General features: G+C 37.2%; 1 protein-coding gene across 1 annotated transcript in view; it reads left to right on the forward strand.

Moving 5' to 3' along the window:
* The window catches only part of tbck (TBC1 domain containing kinase), a 79,304-nt gene that overhangs the window by 53,498 nt on the left and 1,600 nt on the right, over positions 1–24,206 (forward strand). The window contains exon 24 of the mRNA XM_051703263.1: positions 18,693–18,868. Within this exon, the coding sequence (XP_051559223.1) occupies positions 18,693–18,868 (176 nt within the window). The remainder of the gene's footprint in view (positions 1–18,692; positions 18,869–24,206) is intronic.

Below are 24,206 nucleotides of genomic sequence, written 5' to 3' on the forward strand. Positions count from 1 at the left end.
TCTAAAAAATGTGTTAAACAATAGAGATTCAAACCATTTCATTTTATTGAATCAAAAGGTTAGACTGTTTTCACATAGTGTGTTGTGACTCAAAGATACAAACTATTAACACCGAGCCCAATGCTGAATTTTCATAATTTTCTGAAAAAATAAAAAAATTAAAACCTTTGGATACTGAATGAATTGTTCGGCATTTAAACAATTAAATTGGCTTGCATTACCTGCATTGGTCTTACAGTATTTTATATAATTTACTCTATATTGATGTTACACAGAAGTTTTTTTACTAGCAATATAGTTATGAGATGAGATTTCTATGAACACAGCAGATGTGTCGGTTATATTAATCACTGTTCATACCAATTAATCACCTCTGACTGGTGTAATAGTTAATAATTCAAATTTCTGTTTAGTTCTTTATCATTTCCATTGTTAATGCAGGAATTTCATCTAAATTTCTTCTGTTTCTTTCGTCTTGTGTTTCTACCTCCTGTTCTGCTAGAAACGCTCATATGTAGGCTACAGGCATCAGTTGACCTCAATTGCCTTGAATGTCGCCATTAATTTGTGAAGGCAAAGTCTTAATTTATGTGAGAGTTCAGCCCTAATCCATAAATATGCCATTCGCTGATCTCATCCAACTTTTCTCATGACCTGACCTTCTGATTCTGCTCAGTACTCTTCCTGTCTGTTACTTCATCTTTTGAAAATCTCCATGCTTGACATGTTCACATACAATACAGCACCAAATACCAAAGGTAATACTTATACTTTAAAAATTGTATCATGATATATAATTCATTTGTTCTTACCATAAGCTACTGTAGTTTCAAACACTCTGTGGCTAATATTTTATGTAATGTCATTAGGTAGCTTATAGTTAGTGGAAATTTAGATGAATTGGATTTAACCCTTGTGCACTGTTCGTTTTAGACTGAGACTTGTATTGTTTGTGGTCAAATTTGAACAAATTTATGTGTGTGTTCTGCATTGTGGCTGAATTATTGATTTTATTTGACAAATTTAAAAAAATAGCCCTGTGTTATAGTCTCACTGTATCAGGTAAAGGATGAGCGAGGAGGAGGCGGGAACCGGCTGAACAATCAACATAAACTTTTAATGCATAATGCGGCCACGTGTGTCTCTCTCTTTCTCGAACCGGCATCTCTGGCTCCCCTTTATCTCTCCCGCTGATTAATTGACTCAGTGCCAGCCATCTGGACTGGCCTACTCCCCCCCAATCTCTGGAGGGGAGATGCTGCCCTATCGGCCGTTCCGCCAGCCAATGGTCCACCCCACCTCCTGGGAACCTGGGGAGCCGAGGGGAGGATGGGGGAGAGGGAAAGGGCAAGCGGGAGAGACACAGAGAGAGAGAGAGAGAGAGAGAGAGAGAAAAACTTGCTCGCCGGTCCCCGGACACGCCGTCACCTGGTCCTCAGCCACTCCTCCGCCCTCTGGCGGACGACAGCCACTCCTCCCTGGGCAGAGGGCAGCGAGTCCTTCGACCCCTGGCGGACAGAATGGTTCCTCCCCTTCCTGGGGGCCGGCAGCGGCGAGGACTCCACGACAGCATATCCCTCCTCCTTCCCGGGTTTTGGCACCAATGTAACAGGTAAAGGATGGGCAAGGAGGAGGCAGGAACCAGCTGAACAATTAACATAAGATTTTAATGCATAAATGAACTTAAACAATGAACTTAAACCTAAACACACACAGCGCGGCCGCGTGTGTCTCTCTCTCTTTCTCGAACTGGCGTCTCCGGCTCCCCTTTATCTCTCTCTCTCCCTCTGGTTAACTGACTTGGCGCCGGCTGTGCACCCTCACGGCCTGGCCACACCTTCCTCCTCGTCACACCCACACTTGTTGATTTTATTTGACAAATTCGAAAAAAAATTGCTCTGTGTTATAGTCTCGCCCATTCATTTCCTGTAGTCAATCAAATTTGACTGTGAATAACACAAGTGTTGTTTTTTATGTCACGTGGCCTAACGTCATCGAATCCAGTCCCGTTTTTTTGTGTGTATGTTCAGATGGCAAATGTATACTATTTTTATTAAAGAAAGAAAATTAATTTCGTTCAAAAATGACCGAGCAGTGCATAAGAGTTAAAGTGGGTTTGAATTGGTTACCTTGCACTTGTTTCAATTCATTGCATTGTTGATTCACTAAATTCAAAACAACTGTGAATCTTAAAGTTGTATTAGACTATGTGTTAACAATTTTAATTTATCAGAAATTAGAAATATTTTGCATAAACAGATACAACACATTTTAAACATTTTTTCTTTGCTGTAGCATTGATCCAACAGCTAGGTTGAATTTCTGTTTTTGTTAATGGTGGATATGGTGGAGTGGAACAGGAACACTACTACTTTTTACGTCACTTATAAAAACAAAATACCAGCTAGTGTGTAATAAATGTGAAAAAAGTTGAACATAAAAATATTTACAGCCATTGTATGATCAAACATGAATTAAAATCTGTACCCTAATCAGGTGAACACAAGCTTGAATGGGTTTTTGAATGAATCAAAATTGTTTGTTTAGAAAAAAATTACTTCACTAGCAAAAGTTAGAAAAATGGAAAAAATCACATAGTGTTTGGGCTATAATTTGACATATTTTTTTCTTCTATAGAACAGCCCTAAAATAATAATCTGGCCACAAACAAGATCTGTCTACTTGAGAGCTATTTTGTCGTATTTCTCATTTATACGATGTCTAGTACAGCCCTCTTTGCTTTGCCATCCCATTTACTAATGTAAACAGCTTTGCTCGTGCTCGTGATTTTGGCAGAGATTTCATTTCATAGATCAGATGTGACTGGCGGAAATATTTCGAGTCACTTTTGAGAGCCACTATCTGATGTACTCAAGATAGAAACCTTTTACCTCTTTGAGGATGGCTCTCTGTTTGCGTTTCATCAAAGATTGCCCTGAGGCAGAGCTGAGCTTCACAAACACTCATCTATTGACCTGTTCTTTCCCTATTCTCTCACTGTACACAGCCTTATGTCTGCAAATCCACTGCTTCAGTATTCTGTAGCTAGTTACATTCATATCTGATAAAGCTTAGAAATGTTAATTCTACTCATGATCTCACAAGCCACAAATGCCTTCACACCCACACGTACATTTGCATCTATTTTCTTCGCAAAGCAATAAATGAGAAAGTGCACAAGGCACGTTAAGTGACAATAAGCAGGTAGCTAAGAGTGCAAGTCATGCACTGAGATCAAACATGATGTGGCCAAGTGTTTAAAGATCCGGGCTGGTAAGTGAATAGGTCTGAATCCCCAAGGGGTCAACTCCACTGTTGTACCCTTGAGTGCCATGTTGTTCCATGGGGATTGTTCCTGTAGATGCGATGCACTGTAATGATGACTGGTATGATTTCAGTCTGACTAAAGCATTTGCATAACATTTCAAAAAGATGAATTATTGTTTTAGTCCAACTGAAATCAAACTTTTAATGTGCATGTAAACATACTGAGTGCAAACTTCTACAAAGATTTGTACTCTGGCATGTACAGTATATGGCTCAGGAGAAATGTATTTATTCTTTTAAATAATTACATAATCATTCCAACGAATTTGTCCTTGGTTTCCATGTTGTGTCTAATTGATTTGGTTTCAAGGTCTAGATAGCACATCTCATCATAACAATGAAATTATGGCTGACATCTGTCATCATCTGCTTTTTTGGTAGAATCACCATCTCAAGTGCAATATCTTAGCTGTTAAATTTATTTTAGCGGCAAGACTAGAATATCATTTATTTCCAGTTTATTACTTCCAATTCAACTTTTGCATTGATAAATGCAAAATTCCATATAATGTTAAGTTTGGATGAATTACTGGTCTGTAATATGGGTTTTTCTGCCTAAGCGAAATTTAAGCAAATTTAATTACATCAATCTCGCATTTGACATTTATTAAATGCCAAATATGCTTTTCATCTGACATGCACATCTGCGTTTCACGTGAGTGGTGCGTGTGCTAGGCTTTCCGATATTTTTGCTCCAAATAGAGGAGAGCGCAGAACGGAATCACTCGTGCTACTCAATCTGGCTTCTTTCGATATCGCTGCACAGACCACAAAACTTAAGTGATCAATTTAAATTCTACTGAGATGGGTTTTTTTTACTTTATAGTGCTGTGGATGAAATTTAATTTAACTAAAATTTAATTTAAAAAAAAGTTTTTGAAATTGATGACTTGGATCAAATAATAAAGAAAAGCAGCCAATAAGTGTCCAACATAGATGGGAACTCCTTCAATACTGTTTAAAAAGCATCCCAGGGTGATACCTCAAGATGTTGGTTGAGAAAATATCAAGAGTACATGTCTGCAAATTCTAGGCAAAGGGTGACTACTTTGAAGATGTTAAAATATAACACAGTTTTGATTTATTTTGGATTTTGTTTAGTCACAACATAATTCCCATAGTTCCATTTATGTTATTCCATAGTTTTGATGACTTTACTATTATTCTAAAATGTGAAAATGTGTAACATACCTACATATATGTATATTAATATTAATAATTCATACTTCTTCTTATTATTATTATGCCTATTAAACATACACAATTCAAGCCAAGATAATTAAAAAAAAGTAAAAAATAAAAGGAAAGATTTATATCTTTATACAAGTTTATATAAGTAACATTTTTCATATTAATTCCAATCTGTAAATTTGTATATATATTAATAATATCATATTAATTATATAATCATTACTCATATTAATGATAGAAGACAAATATGTGTTGCTCCGTGTCCTAGTTTAAAATTTGTGCTGCTTCTCTCTTAAAACTATAGTGTTTTAACACTTTGCCAACCAACCCCACGTCCTGTGCCAACCAACCCCATATTGGGGTTGGCTGGCACAAATGCACAACATAAGTTTGACCATTAATTAACAAAAGTCAATAAGTATCTGGTCACATTGAATGTGTTTGTTTTTTACCTAAGAACTTAAGCTTTCATTTGAACCTACAGTACTTGGGGTATCTTAATGTTTGTTCCATCAGAGATATTCAACAAAGAATAAAACGTGTGCCAACCAACTGCGGTCTCGCCTAATTACTTCAGATCTACTGTCTTGGGCTCAATAAGACCATCTGCGTTCCAAACCCATCCTGTTGTTAAAGTAATTCAGATTTATTTTCTTCTAAACGTAATATTAATTCATCCTCTGTCATACTAGCACTTCTCTCAGTGCAGAAAAACTCTCATTCTTTATCTGGTTGTGCTGTGGGTGGTAAATGGTGCAGTTAGAGCTGCTTTTGATTGTCATCTCCTGGTCATTAGAGCATGATGTGTCTGCTGAACAAGCTTTCTGCTTCTCTTTCTTGGCCATCTGACAGGCGCCATCTCTAAAGCCTGACTCCAACAAGTCGGAGCTCATAGCCAAATCTGCTGTCAGCAACAGGGTTTGTGTGTGTGTGTGTGTGTGTGTGTGTGTGTACCTGTACCTGTGTGTGTGTTTGACAGAGAGATGATAGCAGTAACTTTAGCTGATTCTGAGAAACATCATGTGGGCATGGCTGAATACGTTTTTGAGAAACACTTAGTAGTTGTAGATGATATAGCTCTGAAAATTACTGTCAAGGTGTGCGGTAATAACCATTATGTTTTTATTGTGACAGTTGTAGTAGGGTTGTCATGATAACAACATTTTTGTAGTTTGTATACCAATACCAGTGAAATTTCATGATTCTCAATACCAATTTCAACATCACTGCAAAACTCAATTGTTGATTAAATAAACATTGTTTCAAGTTCTGAAAGTGTCATGAAACCCCCCCTACTTGATCACCAGTCATTCACACCTCAGACTTAAAGAATAAAATGGTCATGAAAGGGGTGTGAAAATATGTAAAAAGTTGAGCAGGTGTGGGTGGGATGGGAGGGGGGTCAAGTACAACAATTGACTCACGGCTGAACATCAAAATGTGAGAGGAGGGGGCCTGGGTAGCTCAGCGAGTAAAGACACTGACTATCACCCCTGGAGTCGCAAGCTCGAATCCAGGGCGTGCTGAGTGACTCCAGCCAGGTCTCCTAAGCAACCAAATTGGCCCGGTTGCTAGGGAGGGTAGAGTCACATGGAGTAACCTCCTCGTGGTTGCTAGAATGTGGTTCACTCTCGGTGGGACACGTGGTGAGTTGTGCGTGGATGCCGCGGAGAATAGCGTGAAGCCTCCACATGCACTATGTCTCCGCGGTAACGCGCTCAACGAGCCACGTGGTAAGATGCGCGGATTGACGGTCTCAGATGCGGAGACAACTGAGATTCGTCCTCCGCCACCCGGATTTAGGTGAGTCACTACACCACCACAAGGACTTAGAGCACATTGGGAATTGGGCATTCCAAATTAGGGAGGAAAAAAAAATGTGAGAGGAAACGCTTAGAATCAAATGACCAGTGGTGTATTTGGGGCCATACGCACGTATATGCCGAATGATATGCATGTAATTAATTTTTTCCCAGGGCTGTTTTTGTATAACGACTTCTAAGGATCAATATTTGCGTATACCCTCAGTATACCCACTTGTTTTGCTGCTTCAGAAGTCCATAATCTACTGACGTTAGTTTCCCTTTAACTGTATTGGATGCTGTTTTGTGAAACTGGAGATTCTTTGTTGTAATTGGTGCATTATCATGTAGCATTATGTTTTTCAATGTAAAGCAGCGTCTCGCGCAGGAACGCCTGTAAATATGGGTCATTCCTACAATTCTGTGTGATTTAAGTCCCCATTACAAGTGTTATAATATAACAAATTAATATATATACAATTTCAACATACAGTATGTTAACAGAAATAAAATTGTAAATATTAGTTTACAAATACTGTATGTTTCCTAGATATCAATAGTGGCTCATTTATCCACTGAATGTCCACCCTGATGCTGCCCATTTAACTGGATGGACATCTGAATTTTATAGTAATTTAGCTTGACCAGTATGACTAATACAATCTTTAATATGTCCCTGTAATGATGAAACATGAAGAAACTTATAAAAGTATGTTTTATTTTTCAAAAGTTTCAAAGCCGGATTGTCACAGAATTGCAGGAATGACCCATTTATGATATGTACAGAGTTGCAGTTCTGCCTGCTCTCTATACGCAGATTACGCAGTCTACAGTAATAGTAAAGTACAATCTATAGTACAACAACCCCTAGTCAGACGAACAGAGACTGGGCAATAGTAAACCACTTTTTTTTTTTTTTGGTAGGGCTACACCACTGCAAATGATGTATTAGCATACTCTAATAACAAGCACAACTCAGATTTTATGCATATACCTCATATTTTACAACGTTGCTACAAGTTTCATTTTTAAACTGGAATAACGGAATGTTTAAAAAAAATAATAATACAAAATAAATAAAAAATAATATATATATATATACAGGTGCATCTCAATAAATTAGAATGTCATGGAAAAGTTCATTTATTTCAGTAATTCAACTCAAATTGTGAAAATTGTGTATTAAATAAATTCAATGCACACAGACTGAAGTTGTTTAAGTCTTTGGTTCTTTTAATTGCGATGATTTTGGCTTACATTTAACAAAAACCCACCAATTCACTATCTCAAAAAATTAGAATACATCATAAGACCAATAAAAAAACATTTTTAGTGAATTGTTGGCCTTCTGGAAAGTATGTTCATTTACTGTATATGTACTCAATACTTGGTAGGGGCTCCTTTTGCTTTAATTACTGCCTCAATTCGGCGTGGCATGGAGGTGATCAGTTTGTGGCACTGCTGAGGTGGTATGGAAGCCCAGGTTTCTTTGACAGTGGCCTTCAGCTCATCTGCATTTTTTGGTCTCTTGTTTCTCATTTTCCTCTTGACAATACCCCATAGATTCTCTACGGGGTTCAGGTCTGGTGAGTTTGCTGGCCAGTCAAGCACACCAACACCATGGTCATTTAACCAACTTTTGGTGCTTTTGGCAGTGTGGGCAGGTGCCAAAATCCTGCTGGAAAATGAAATCAGCATCTTTAAAAAGCTGGTCAGCAGAAGGAAGCATGAAGTGCTCCAAAATTTCTTGGTAAACGGGTGCAGTGACTTTGGTTTTCAAAAAACACAATGGACCAACACCAGCAGATGACATTGCACCCCAAATCATCACAGACTGTGGAAACTTAACACTGGACTTCAAGCAACTTGGGCTGTGAGCTTCTCCACCCTTCCTCCAGACTCTAGGACCTTGGTTTCCAAATGAAATACAAAACTTGCTCTCATCTGAAAAGAGGACTTTGGAACACTGGGCAACAGTCCAGTTCTTCTCCTTAGCCCAGGTAAGACGCCTCTGACGTTGTCTGTGGTTCAGGAGTGGCTTAACAAGAGGAATACGACAACTGTAGCCAAATTCCTTGACACGTCTGTGTGTGGTGGCTCTTGATGCCTTGACCCCAGCCTCAGTCCATTCCTTGTGAAGTTCACCCAAATTCTTGAATCGATTTTGCTTGACAGTCCTCATAAGGCTGCGGTTCTCTTGGTTGGTTGTGCATCTTTTTCTTCCACACTTTTTCCTTCCACTCAACTTTCTGTTAACATGCTTGGATACAGCACTCTGTGAACAGCCAGCTTCTTTGGCAATGAATGTTTGTGGCTTACCCTCCTTGTGAAGGGTGTCAGTGATTGTCTTCTGGACAACTGTCAGATCAGCAGTCTTCCCCATGATTGTGTAGCCTAGTGAACCAAACTGAGAGACCATTTTGAAGGCTCAGGAAACATTTGCAGGTGTTTTGAGTTGATTAGCTGATTGGCATGTCACCATATTCTAATTTTTTGAGATAGTGAATTGGTGGGTTTTTGTTAAATGTGAGCCAAAATCATCACAATTAAAAGAACCAAAGACTTAAACTACTTCAGTCTGTGTGCACTGAATTTATTTAATACACGAGTTTCACAATTTGAGTTGAATTACTGAAATAAATGAACTTTTCCACGATATTCTAATTTATTGAGATGCACCTGCATATATATATATATATATATATATATATATATATATATATATATATATATATGATAGATAGATAGATAGATAGATAGATAGATAGATGTAATAATAAATAAACACAATAAGTGCTATAATTGTTTTCAATGATGTGATAATATCTCAAAATATGTGTCTTAGGGTTTCAGGACCCTTTAAATAATGATTCAAGACAAGCAAACCATCAGTATAAAATTAAAAACAGAGAAAACAAAAACAGCAAAACAAGATAGAAGCAATTTAAAAAAGCAACAATAGAACAAGATATAAGCAATAGTAATAAAAAAAAAAAAAAAACAACAGAACAAGATTGAAGTAATACCAAAAAAAAAAAAAAAAAAAACAACCAGATAGAAGCAATAAAAAAAAAAAAAAAAATAGAAAAAACAATAAACAAGATAGAAGCAATACATTTACATTACATTTACATTTATTCATTTGGCAGATGCTTTTATCCAAAGCGACTTACAAAAGAGGAAAAACAAAAGCGAATCATCTTAAGGAGACAGTGGTATGAAAAGTGCCATACCATAAAGTTTCACTAGCATCAGAATAGTATTCAAAATAGAAACAAATAAAACAGCAATAGAAAAATTGAAAAAAAACAACAGAACAAGACATAAGCAATAAAAAAGATAAAACAATAGAACAATATTGAAGCAATAGCAAAGAATAAAACAACAAAAGAACAAGATAGAAGCAATAGAAGAAAAATGAAAAAAGCTTAATATCTATAAGAGATTTTTCCTAAAAAAATAATACAACAAGATAGAAGCAATAAAAAAACAACAAAAAAAAACAATAGAACAAGACAGAAGCAATAGAAAAAAACTAAAAAAATAGAACAAAATATAATTAACAGATACAAAATAAATGCAATAGAACAAGATTGACACAAAAGAAAAAATAACAACAATATAGAAGCATTAGAAGAAAAAAGAAAAAAAAGCTAAAGATCAAGACAAGCCATAGGAAAAATAAATTATACAACAAGATTGAAGCAATAGAAATAAATAAATAAATAAAATAAAACAGGATAGAAGCAATAAAGAAACAATAGGACAAGATTGAAGCAATAGAAATAAATAAATAAATAAAATAAAACAGGATAGAAGCAATAAAGAAACAATAGGACAAGATTGAAGCAATAGAAATAAATAAATAAATAAAATAAAACAGGATAGAAGCAATAAAGAAACAATAGGACAAGATTGAAGCAATAGAAATAAATAAATAAATAAAATAAAACAGGATAGAAGCAATAAAGAAACAATAGGACAAGATTGAAGCAATAGAAATAAATAAATAAATAAAATAAAACAGGATAGAAGCAATAAAGAAACAATAGGACAAGATTGAAGCAATAGAAATAAATAAATAAATAAAATAAAACAGGATAGAAGCAATAAAGAAACAATAGGACAAGATTGAAGCAATAGAAATAAATAAATAAATAAAATAAAACAGGATAGAAGCAATAAAGAAACAATAGGACAAGATTGAAGCAATAGAAATAAATAAATAAATAAAATAAAACAGGATAGAAGCAATAAAGAAACAATAGGACAAGATTGAAGCAATAGGAAAAAAATAGAACAAGATATAAGCAATAAAAAAATATAACAAGATTGAAGCAAGAGAAAAAAAAAGCAGTAGAACAAGATATAAGCAATAGTAAAAATAGAAAAAGATAAAAGGAATACAAAAAACAATAAAACAAGATAGAAGCAGTAGAACGAATAGAAAAAACAATAAAGTAAAATAGAAGCAATGGGGAAAAAACTATGGAACTATTAGGTAGGACAATCTAATAGTTATATAGACTGCAACAGTATGACTATTGTTCATTTTCAATTTATACAATGTTCCAATGAATCTGTTCACATAGTTTGCTTATCAAACATTCAACAATATTATGCGAACAATAATCAAACAATGCTTATTACATTCATATTCTTGTTTACATGCTATAAAGCATAGCCAATTAATAACTTAAGATGAGGAAGGTAAAGCATGCATTATAAAGTAGTTTTTTTTGCCATATGTGGCACTAAATGCATTAAAAACTCCCAGAGAGGCTCATTGTCAAAATAAGGTGTATATAATTTAAATATGTCTTTCTTTGATAATGATAATTGCACAAAATGTCTTGAAGGCAGTCAGAAAATGCTGGCAATTTCTTAAAAAAAAAAAAAAATCGTTTTCAGAGTGTTATCAAAAGCATTAAACATAGCTATTACATACATTTTGCATCACGTCTCTGCCTCGTATTCTGATACTGTTATGGACCGTATTCACATATTATTCTGCAAATTAATTTCTGTACCTTAATCCTTCCACTTCAACAATTCTCTTCAAGCAGTTTTAACAGTTGTTCATTACCCTCAAACCCTCCACCATTAAACACATCGTAATATCAGTGCATTTTGTGAAGAATTCCCCTCCATTAGTTAAACTTTACTGGCTGCTTTTAAAGGGTGTTTGTGGCTTGTTACATGTATAAGCTAGTTTACTCTATAACTCTATAACAAGGATTTCAATAACACGACACAAAGGACCAGACCTCCAAAGAACTATAGGTAATCCTATTAAAAACATTCCTTCAAGGCTGTGTACATGCTGGCCTTTGTGTTACCCTGATAATGATTGACTGTCGGTATGACAACGTGCCAATGACTTTTCCGTGAACCGAGGTTATTGTCACGGTGAGTTCTAATTGGCTAGAAGTGAGGAAGTGGGCAGGCCACTGTGTCATTCTTAACAGTGGCAGTCTATGAAGGAATTTTCAATAGGCAATAGGTTTTATTATCATTTTTGCTGATAATAATGCTCCTGTACACATCTCTCCCTGATACAGTGGCAAGAAACATTTTTCTGCATTAATTGGTCATAAAATGTGATCTCATCTTCATCAAAAACACAAGTATAGACAAACACAATGTGCTTAAGCTATCAACACACAATTATAATGTCTTTATTGAACACATCCCATTAAACATTCACAGTGCCGTGGAAAAAGTAAGAAGAACTGTTGGATTTAATAACTGGTCGATCCTCCTTTGGCAGCAATAACCTCAACCAAGCGTTTCTAGTAGCTGCAGATTAGACCTGCACAACTTTCAGAAGGAATTTTGGACCATTCTTCCTTACAGAACTGCTTCAGCTCAGCTATATTCTTAGGATGTCTGGTGTGAACACCTCTCTTGAGGTCATTTCACAGCATCTATATTGGGTTAAGATCTGGGGTCTGATTGGGCCACTCCAAAAGGTGGATTTTCTTTTTTTGAAGCCATTCTTTAGTGGATTTACTTCGATGTTTAGGGTCATTGTCCTGCTGCATCACCCAACTTCTACTGAGCTTCAGTTGGCGCACAGCCACCCTGACATTATCCTGTAGGATATTTTGGTAACTTGGGAATTCATTTTTCTCTCTGATTGCAAGCGCTCCAGGCCCCGAGGCAGCAAAGCAGCCCCAAATCATGATGCTACCTCCACCGTACTTCACTGTTGGGATGATGTTTTCATGTTGGTATGTGGTGCCCTTATTACACTCTGTGTAGTGCTTCATGTTCTTCCCAAACAATTTAACCTTAGTTTCATTAGTCCACAAAATTTTTTCCCAGTAGCGTTGTGGAGTGTCAAGTTGGTCTTTGGCAAACTTCAGGCATGCAGCAATGTTTTTGTTGGTGTCCTGCCATCGACATCATGCCTGTTTAATGTTTTCCGTATAGTAGACTCATCAACCGAGATTGTAACCAGTTCCAGTGATTCCTTCAAGTCTTTAGCTGTCACTATAGGGTTCTTTTTGATCTCACTGAGTATTCTGCGGTGTGCCCTTTGAGTCATCTTGGCTGGATGGCCACTTCTAGGGAGAGTAGCCACAGTACTAAATCGTCTCCATTTATAGACAATTTGTCTAACTGTGGACAGATGAATATCTAAGCTCTTTAAAATAACTTTGTATCCCTTTCCAGCTTTATGCAAAGCAACAATTCTTGATCATAAGTCTTCTGAGTTATCTTTTCTTGTGAATAGCAAACTCAAAATATTTGAGTGCTTTTTATAAGTCAAAGTAGCTCTAACCCACACTTCCAATCTCACTTTATTAATTGGATGCCAGGTTTGCCAACTCCTGACTCTAATGAGCTTTTGTTGACGTCATTAGGCTAGGGGTTCACATACTTTTTTCCAACCTACACTGTGAATTTTTGAATGATCTATTCAGTATGTACATAAACAATACAATATTTTGTGTCATATTAGTTCAAACAGATTGTGTTTGATCATTATTGTAAACTAGATGAAGATTAAACCAGATTTTAAGACAAATTTATATGTAAATGAAGGTAATTCCAAAGGGTTCACATACTATTCTTGCCACTTTGTTAAATTAGATGCATTGTAATCTTTCGACCACCAACTCAACACTCCAACTCACATCTCTTTCTTAATGTCTTGAATCTGCCTTTTTATTTGGATTCCAGAATGTCTTTCTTTAAGGCTCTAAAGTGTGGCAGCCTTGAAAAATTAGTCACCTGATTCATTGCAAATGTATCGCTGTTTAGACAGATGTTGGATGGTCTGTCTCATTTTTAACAGCACAGGGCATTGTCACAAGATTGAATTTATGACAGATTTTCATCCCTCGTCAACACAGGCTTGTTTGCAGATTTCCAAAGGTAATCGAGTTCAGAGAGTAAATACTCATGGGCATGTATACATGTATTTGATTATTTTTCCATTTTTTAAGCCAGCTCTTTTGTGTCCTGCTGTGGTCCTTTCAGTCTTGAGTCCGAAATTTGAACATTTACCATTTTGACTTTGTGTCCAGACCATCTCTGTGGCCCCTCATTCCTTTGGTTCTCTACAAAAGCACAGAGCATCCAAGTTATGGTCTATCGAAATGCCACTGCTAATAATAAAGGGTCAAGACTCTTGCCTGCATTTAGACTGTCAGAAACCAGGGCATAAGGCCCACTTTTAGGCAATGATTAGAATGCCACAAGCCCAAAGGAACTAATGCACTTTAATACAGAATCCACTGGACATCAGCCTCAAACTTACCTCTATAGCTAAGGTGACCTCGCAGGTAATTGGCTGCACTCTGTGGGAGGCTGGCACTCCGTCACTGATTGGAATGATTTCATGGGCTGCTGAACATTTTCATTTGCAAGATATACCCATGCTGCCCTTTCCTCCTGCCCTGAGAAGTGTGGAATTCAGCGATAGAATGGTTTGTAATTAGGGTTTGGTGGTATGACGAAATATGTGCCAGAAATGTGCTAAAAGGATATTTTACCAATAGCAATCCGCAAACAAGTTTGTGTTTGAATGGATTAACATCTGTATGACAGGTGTTTTCGAAAGATGGTATGTTGATTAAAAAATGACGAGGAATGGAAATCTGATAAACTAAAAACTAAATATACTAATAGTTTTGGCCAGTGTTGGGATGTCAAGACCTGTTTAGGGTAGCACCACCAGTTCTTAAAGGAATATCCCGGGTTAAATACAAGTTAAACTCAATCATGTTGATTATCATACAAAATTATTTTGATTTCTTAAAAAAAAAAGAAGCAGAAATGGAGGTTACATTGAGGCACTTACAGTGGAAGTTAATGGGCCCAGATTTTGGAGGGTTTAAAGGCAGAAATGTGAAGCTCATAATTTTATAAAAGCACGCATTATTTCTTCTGTTAAAATGTGTGTGTAATTTGTAGCTGTAAAGTTGTTTAAATCATTGTTTTTACTGTCATTTTAGGATTTATGGCGTCAAGTCGTAAAGGCAACGAAGTCATAAAACTGGATGTAACTTTACACAGAATAGTTTAGTAAGCAATTGTATCAAATTAAAATCATGTAAACACTCATATTGTCATTCACTTCCATTGTAACTGCATTACTGTAACAGATTTTTGCTTTTTTTTTTTAATTGAAATAAATTTTTGTCATAATCTACATTATGCCACAAATGCTGTCGAACCCAGAATATTCATTTAACGCAAGACTTAGCTAAAAGGTCGTAAGCTCTCCGAGAAAGGACTGCATACTCGCATAATATGACGTTTACCTTTATTGATCCAGTAAGCAGCCTTCATATTTTTAAACAGAAGTGTTGAAATGCATGACTTTTTTTTTTGTTACGGGAGATGTTCAAACCTTTTTTGTTTCACATAACTGTCAGCGGTAATAAATTACATTTTCCACTGAAAAACGATGTGCAAAAAATAAGTACAAATAATAAATAGTACATTTAAATATTTAAGAAATAATATTCAGTTTCAAAAATGATTATGGGACAGTAAATAAATACTTATATAAAAAAATATAACAGACTGGAAAAATGTATGTTTATTTATAAATTTTGCATGCAAGTGACACCACACACAGGAAAGTGCACCCTGAAGATTCACTAAGAAGTAAGCTTTTTTACATAATGTTCTCTCTCATAAATGCAAACATCATCATTTATGCCTAAAGGACTGAAGTCTGCCATGCAAAATATTATCTCATTGATGTCATTCTGTAAATGTACTTTTTTTTTTTTTTTTAACCATTACTCCTGGTCAGAGGCTTCCTTAAATATTTTGTTTATACATATTATTACATTTTACCTAAGTTTAAAAGTGCAATGCTCAAAGATTTAGTAGTCCGTAAATTGTAAATTAGTGTCCATTTACACTGTAGCTAGTCTAAGTTGTAACTTATGCTGGTGCAACTGGCCCCAGAGCAACAACCTGGATTCTCATCCTTAACTATTGTGCCTTTTGAAATGGTCCTTTCCACCCTGATATAACATCTAATGATACTCCAGTACCTAAAGTGCCAATTAGAACTATAACAGTCCTATTTAGTCGAGTGCAAGAAATTTTGTTATCTGAGTGTGAGTCAGGGATGAGAACTATTATTGAGGGCTAGTGTTAATCTTGAAAACAGCAACTCGAAAGGGAGTGTCTCCTTTTAAGTGTAACTGCTCCATCTGCTATTCTACTAATGATCGCAACGTGACCAGGATGGAAAAATTTCCAGACAGGTGGGCTGCGTTTGGAGACTGGAAGAAGCTAATTGCGGCAGCCTGAATAGGATGCAAAGTTTACTAATGTATTATACAGTAGGTATCAGGGGCCCAGGGCATTGGCTGCAATGGCAGGCCAGAAAATTGTCTTGAATTTGATTCTGGCAAGTTTTGGCACCCCATGTAGAGGCTTGAACAAAGATGTACAGTAACTTGTGATACTTTTTGAAGGTTAACTGTGAATTAAGCAGCAGTGTTTTGGATACCCTTGCAACATGATCAAATGGGAAGTCGGCATGCTGTTTCCGATACCCCAGGATTGGCCACATTATGCAGATACACTGACATCAGACACTGAGCATCGGCTCCAATGTGTTTACCTTATGACCAGAAGTGCATTGTTTCAACTGCATTGAATCCCATGTTTGGATTTTGGATCCCATGTTGAAACCAGGTAGTAATTGCTTTCGCATAATCAGTGACGAGTGCAATTCGGAGGTTGCATTTTTCCCTCTAACATTTTTACATTTGGCAGATGCTTTTATCCAAAGCGACTTACAGTGCCCTTATTACAGGAACAATCCCCTTGGAGCAACCTGGAGTTAAGCGTCTTGCTCAAGGACACAATGGTGGTGGCTGTGGGGATCAAACCAACAACCTTCTGCTTACCAGTTCAGTGCTTTAGTCCACTACGCCATCACCACTCCAGATTTTTACTCCACTGATGGTTATGTTTAGGTTTGGGGTTTGGTTCGGGGGGTACAGTTTAAAAAAATATGCATTACACTCGGAAAATGGAGCTCACACATGCCCATACACCCAACAACACTTACAGCTTTGGCCACTGAGGGGCAGTGTTAAAAATTTCGTAAGCACAGACCGATTTTAGCTCAAAAACAGTTAACCTACTGTTTCCGATTTAACTGTGAGATCAGTCTGACCCTTAAAGTGTTATGTGGCAGGTGCAAGTAAGCTGACGAGCTGTGAATTGTAATCATAAAAACGCCAGACTTTTGACTTTTGGCATAAAGTGTGGTCAGAATATACAATTGTGCTTGTGGATATCTAGTTTACTTGGTAATAAGTGCCTTAAACAAATCCCTGAGTATGTTAACATGATTTGATTCTACTTGCCTGGCAAACTTTGGCAAATATAGTGAATAGTTCTTCCTCAGAAGTGCTCATGATATCAACCCTGTACATTTTAAACACAATTTTGTTTCATGGCATACTGTTAAAATGGTGGGTTGTTCGTGGGCATTCTGTCTGAGGTGTTGACTATAAAGAAAGGTAGCAGTTGATCAAAAAGTTGGATAGAGTTGGGGTCAAAGAAAGGCTTCATTTTTCTTGCGTTGTGCTTTGTAATGCTGCAAGACAGGGCATTTGCAGTGATGTGTTCACTGAAGGTGAGCTGGGCGTTTTGAACAAATTCAAGAGTTTTTATTTACCTTGAGGCAGCAACTGCATGATCTTCAACCACAATGAGAGAGACTGAGTGGGAAGTCTTCTCGAGAGTAGCTCAGGTCAGTCCCGGTTGAGCTTGAGGTGATGATTATTCATTCAGGTCGAGATGTACTGAGATGCTCTCTGAGAGGCATGAAATGTTGCCCTGAGTTTTGTCGACATGGCAGTAAAAAGAGAAGATATGCTATTGGATGAGAGAACCAAGTCATCTGGTGTAAATGGAGAATTGTGTCGGACCGAGTACAGAACCTTGTGGGATACCAGTAGTCAGGGTTTGGGATGCAGAGTGAACATTCCCAACTGATTTAGCTGAGAAGGGATGAGACAGTGGAGAATAGGATCTACCTGGAACTGTCTGTTAAAGCATTTTTGCATGCATATATTTATGTTTTTGTGTATGTATTGTATGTATGCTCAAATAATATGCCAGCCAGAGTTTTTGCTTCGAAATAATCATTGTCTATCATTTTATGAACAGCGTTGTACATTGTCCGTCAAGCTGTTTTTATCCATCTGTAGAAATTGTAATGCTTAGTATTTTTAACATGACACAAGAACTTATTAATCAAGATCTCTTAGGCTTCTTTGGCTTTTTTGATTTCACAGTATGAAAAAAGAAAACAGATACTGCAGTTTTGCTATGTGGTCACCCAAGACAAACTAAACAAACAAACACAAAATCCTCACTTAAGTCTCTCTCCTGGCCTATATAATGTTCTTAAAATTCTGAAAATGGCAAAAATCTTGCAGTTAATGCAACCTCTGGTATTAGCTCGAAGAGGTGGGCTTCTGCAGCTGAGACTTGGTATCTCCTAATCTTTCTTCCTCATCTATATAACATCTCAGGAAGTTTTCCCTTGCCACTGTTGCCTTTGTCTTGCTCACTTAGGACTTTTGTAAGAATTTTAAACAATATATATTGTAAAAAGTGCTATACAAATGCAAATACAGCTAAACTACCATGTTTAATTAAACCACCATGTGTGTAGGTAAAGTGTAATTTTAAAAACAGTATTTTCTGAATGTACTGCTTGACTTTTCACAGTTTTTCCTGGACATGGCCTAACATTTACCTGTCTCTCTCAATCCACACATTACTTTCACACATTTAAAAAAAAAAAAAATAACACTCACTGTTTCTTCAAACATGTTTATCTATCTTCTTCACTTTTTGCTTTTGAACTCTCAGAGCCGCGAGCCACTGAAGCTGAGTGAGCTGAAAGCAGAAGTCTCTCCGCGTATATCTGTCGAGGATCTCATTGATCTGTGTGAGCTGAGTGGACCAGCTTACTTTAAAACCCCCGTCAAGAGGGCCAGGACTGGGAAACCCAAGATCCTGGCAGTGGACATCCGGAGCCTTGAGGAGTATCCTTTTAGTCTTAATTTTAAAAACACTCTTTACTTTAAGGTTCACAGGCCACAACCACACTAATCCTTTTTCGTTTGAACTTTTCTAACCTCATCGATTTCCAACGTTTGCAGGTAATGGAGTTCATTTTCGAAACACTCAGTTTTCAGTGGATTAAAATGCCGTATTAAGGTAAAAGTTTATACGCCAATTCAATATCACTGTTTACCCAATAACACTTTTTCCCATAGCAGGTGCTAGCATGTGACTTGTGTTCAGAGTTTTAGCCAGTCATTAATTTGTCCTTAGTTTTTGTTAACTAGATTGCAGCAGATCAAACTTTGGTTAGTGGCCCATAACGTGTAAACACCACTACACCTTTAATCCTATCACAAGACTTAGCCCTAGAGAAACCACCAACATGGCCAGCTGAACATCCATTTATTTAGTAAATGTCAACCAGATGCTTTTCTTGAGACTTTGTTGAGGTCCAATCAAAACCTATCATTCATTCACATAAATGTACTTGCAGAGTTACAATAATAGTTAGTGTCTTGTCATTTAAAGGTATGTATTGTTGCACTATCACTATCATTAACAGATTTCCAGTTAGCTAATGAAAATAGCTAAATGGAAAGCTAACTAGCTTCAAGTTATTTTCAGATTTCCTCTTTTATGAGAGTTGGCTGACAGGTATACATTATGTAAAAGTCAGACTGTGTAACAATCAAGCCCTAAGTAATATTTCTGTCTGTTGCTATTAGTGACACCATAGTGGAATGTGTGGGAGAGGCATGATTGCGATGTGGTTCATCTGTTATATGAGGTTTGTTAATGTTTGCATAGTGCAGCTGTAAGTAGATTTATTATAGCACCCAAGTGGGATTGCATAATTGGAGCATTCATAATAAATGTACAGTATGAAGTGCTTTGAGGAAAAAAAATGAGCAGCCACATTGTAACAATAGGATGCATGCAAAACTGCTAGACTTGAGTTGGTATACAGTATGGACATACAGTGATCACAAAAAGTATTTGGACACCCAAAACATGCTCATTTAACATGCTCATAATTTAAATATAAAATACATATATCACATATAAATTCTTGTAATTACTTTTAACCAAGTGGTCCCAAGGTAATTGTTAGGAGATGTATGAATCTAAATGAAAACGTAAAACTTAAAAAAAAAAAAAAAAGATCCTAGGGGGGCCGGGGTAGCTCAGTGGTAAAAGACGCTGGCTACCACCTCTGGAGTTCGCTAGTTCAAATCCAGGGCGTGCTGAGTGACTCCAGCCAGGTCTCCTAAGCAACCAAATTGGCCCGGTTGCTAGGGAGGGTAGAGTCACATGGGGTAACTGCCTCGTGGTCACTATAATGTGGTTCATTCTCGGCGGGGCACGTGGTGAGTTGAGTGTGGTTGCCCGGTGGATGGCGTGAAGCCTCCACACGCGCTATGTCTCCGTGGCAACGCGCTCAACAAGCCACGTGATAAGATGTGCGGGCTGACGGTCTCAGACACGGAGGCAACTGGGATTCGTCCTCCGCCACTCAGATTGAGGCGAACCACTACGCGACCACGAGGACTTAAAAGCGCATTGGGAATTGGGCATTCCAAATTGGGTGAAAAAATTAAAAAATCCTGAAATGGTTTGTTTGAAAATTGTGCTTGTGCATTCTATCTTTAAAATAAATGCCAATTGCTTTGATATATTTTTATCTAAGGAAATGACATTAAGTAATTGTAAGTGTTGTGCACTTGAGCAGTCAAAGTTCTGAGCACATGTGTGTATGAGGAAAGAAAACATTGAGATCTTGTAAGTGCAAAAAACTATGGAGTTACATAAATGTCAGAATTCTGTGCAAATTCACATTCAAATAAACTTTTTTGGAGCACAAAAGGGATGCTCAAAATGAATTCATCTTTGCAAGAAGATACATTGCGTTCCTGACTGAGTTCACAAATGTTCGAACATTTTTGTGCCCCCAAAATAACTTTTTGTGCTCTCAAAATATCATATTGCGCACTCAAAGTATCATCTTGTACACGCAGAACGTTGTGCGCTCGAAATCTCATCTTGCACACTCCAAATGTCTTGTGCACAGAATATTTTTGTGCATTGAAAATATCATCTTGCGCAACCAGAATTGTGGCACAAATATAACGCCATAGTACTCTCATTTTGTGTTTTACAGAAACTAGATCAATATATAATCTAAATGTTTAACATATGTTTATTTTTAAATGCCTTTTAAATCTGCATGAATTAATGATTTAGTGGACCATTTCACCATCAGAGAAAGGTTATTAGATGTTTCTAAGAAGTACCACGCATAGTCATCGTTGTTAAAATATGTATCACAAAATATCAGTGATTGTAACTGAAGGCAGTAAAGAAGATTTATTACTCAATTAGTTATACACTCTTTTTTTTTATCTCTCTCTCTTCTTATCTTTCTATCCCAAAGTGATTTTATTCAGTGCTTGTCTTTGAGATGTGACTCTTACCTGTACTTGTCTTGGTCATATTCAATGAATGTCCCAAGGCACTGACTTCTATTTTTCACTCATTTCTTCATCTTGTCCTGCACTCATTGTTCTCTCTCTCTCTCTCTCTCTTTCTGTCTCTCACCCTCTGTCTTTTCGTAGCTCTTTAGTGATTTTTGGATAAAGTTGGAAAGTTTCCACAAAGCCTGTGGTCTGTCTACAGTTTGTTCTGTAAATCCTGTTAACTTTACCTGACACAATTACAAATGCACAGCTCTAGAGCTCAGCTCACAACACCAAAATACTGGATTTTCACTGCTGGATGTTCCGGGTTCAATACAAGTTTAGCTCAATCCACAGCATTTGTTACATAATGTTGATTACAACAAAAATTACTTTTGACTCGTCAGGGTTAGATTAAGGCACTTACAATGGAAGGAAATGGCGCCAGCGTTCAAAGCGTTGAAAGCACTTGCACTAATTGTACAGTAAAAATACATGAATTTTTCGACCTGTAAAGTTGTCTAAATTGTAATTTTTGCAGTGAGACTACTGTTCTAAATGGATGAACTTGTTATGCTTCACCAACGTTATTCCTATGTGTGGTGCCAGTACATCAACACAGTGTGTCGTCACCTGATGTCAGGTAAATACAGGGCAGACAGTTTTTACTCTTCTTGGTATCCTTGTGCAGAGAGCAAATTTCCAAAATGTGGGATGGCAGGGGAAGAATCATTCATGAAGAAAACCATACCTTATTGGACGAATCAGTAATATTCATCAGGAACACGCTACTTGACTTGGTCGGACAAACTATAACCCAACACTAACCCTACCCCTGTGCTTTACTAATAAATATGAATGAAACTTCCCCTGCCATATATCGTACGAAAATTACAGGGTTTTTTGACAATGAAGTTGAATAAATTTACACAGAAAAGGTTAAGGGGTGGTCAAATTCCATGGGCAAAGAAGGCATGGGTGGATGTTGTGCGCCTGTGAAACCAGCAAAAAATGAGCAGCCTCTTTTTAATGTTGCAATTTATAGTCTTGGAGAGTTACGTTTGAAAGAAACTCGCCACTAAATTGATATCCACCGGCCACACAGAGGCCACTGCCAAACCATGCAACTACCTATTTGTAAACGCTGCAAATTCACCTGTCAAAGTTCACCAAACTTGAACTCCATGCGAAATCAGCAAAGGGAAATTCTTCGCCAGTGGATTTCCCATTGAGATGACTGTATTTATCCTGTGGAATTTCGGCGTGCGAAGGTAAATGTGACTGCGCCTTTTATAAGCATGTTATGTTTTAGTCCTGTGGCAATACTTTTAAAACATTTTGTAAACTTACCCCATTTATTTCCTTTGTAAGTGCTTTTTTTATTTTATTTATTTTATTTTTTTACTAAGGGGCCATTTACACGACAACGTTTTCAACTAAAAACGGAAAACTTATTATGCGTTTTGGCTGTTAGTTTACATGACATCGGTGTTTTGGGGCCTGAAAACGCAAACTTTTGAAAACGGGTTTCAAAGTGCACGTTTTTGAAAACGATGCCGTTATCGTCTCTGTGTAAACATACAAAAACGCAATATATGCGCACGCGTATTACGTGTTCAGTCTATAGGCATGCGCGCGAGTCATTCAAAACTACAATGGCGGACTACAGGACTGTGTTTGTGCTGCTCAAGATTTTGAGTTTATTGACATTTCTCCAGCAAAGTGTAGATTTACTGCATCACTACTACGACCAGCGATCGCCATCTTCATTGTTTGTATACACCGCTCTCTGGAAGAATGCTTATGTGCGCAGGCACGTAGTGTTTCTTTTTTTGTGTGAACGGAGATCGTTTTGACAACGTTATCGTCTGTACGCGAAACTTTTCAAAAACGCAAAGGAAAAACGTTTCTGTTTTTAGGACATCGTTGTCGTGTAAACGTACCCTAAATGAGTTATTTTTTGTGGTAATCAACATTGTGCCACAAATGCTGTCGATTGAGCTTAACTTATATCGAACACGGAAAATTCCTTTAATACACCATAACACACACAATAGAGCTAAACTTGGTAAGAGTCATCACAATCTATATTCTTGCACAGTTGAAGCACTGTTAAAACCACTGATCGTTAACCAATCACTATGGAAGCACACTTGACTGATGTTGGTTAGAATGTGCTGCTCTGTAAATCAAACCCTCTGCCAGTTGTAGGCAGAAATCTCCTATGACATTAGGGGCCTTTCACACTGGGCACGTTTGCTGCGGTCCGATTCCGAGTGCGATTGTTCCCAGTGCCCCCCGCAGCTTTGGTCTTGTTTCACACTCACTTGATTCTATCGAACCCCGGTCCATTTGCGTTCATCTTACATCATCACAAACACGCATGGAGAACACAACGCGACTCATCATACTTTTTGTTTTTTTGTTATTTTGGTGCCATTATGCACAGCAGAGTGAACGACAGCTGCGTATATGTGCGCTTCATGGTGTAACTCATCAGATGTCCAGGGGAAGGCGGCTTGCTGCAGCTCGCAAACGGCATTTTTTGAGGAGACAGCTGATTGCAAGGAATTCATTTGCATCTTTATTTACACTGCACGCTTACGCTCGTGTCCAAGGTGAAGTTATCACCACTGTCATCTCATATTATACCCTATATTTATAACATATAATAGTATTTATATATAGTATTTATAAGGTGTATAGATAGATAGATAGCTAGATGTCATCATCGGCTAAAAAGCATGCGCAGGTTACTTTACTTCCTGAATGAGTGCGCACCCGAGTCCGAGTTGCTTTCACATTCACGCGAATTGCGCTACAGTTCCATTGCAACCGAACTCAGACCACCTCCTACAGGTAG

The sequence above is a fragment of the Myxocyprinus asiaticus genome, chromosome 7 (genome assembly GCF_019703515.2).
Source record: "Myxocyprinus asiaticus isolate MX2 ecotype Aquarium Trade chromosome 7, UBuf_Myxa_2, whole genome shotgun sequence".
NCBI lineage: Eukaryota > Metazoa > Chordata > Actinopteri > Cypriniformes > Catostomidae > Myxocyprinus > Myxocyprinus asiaticus.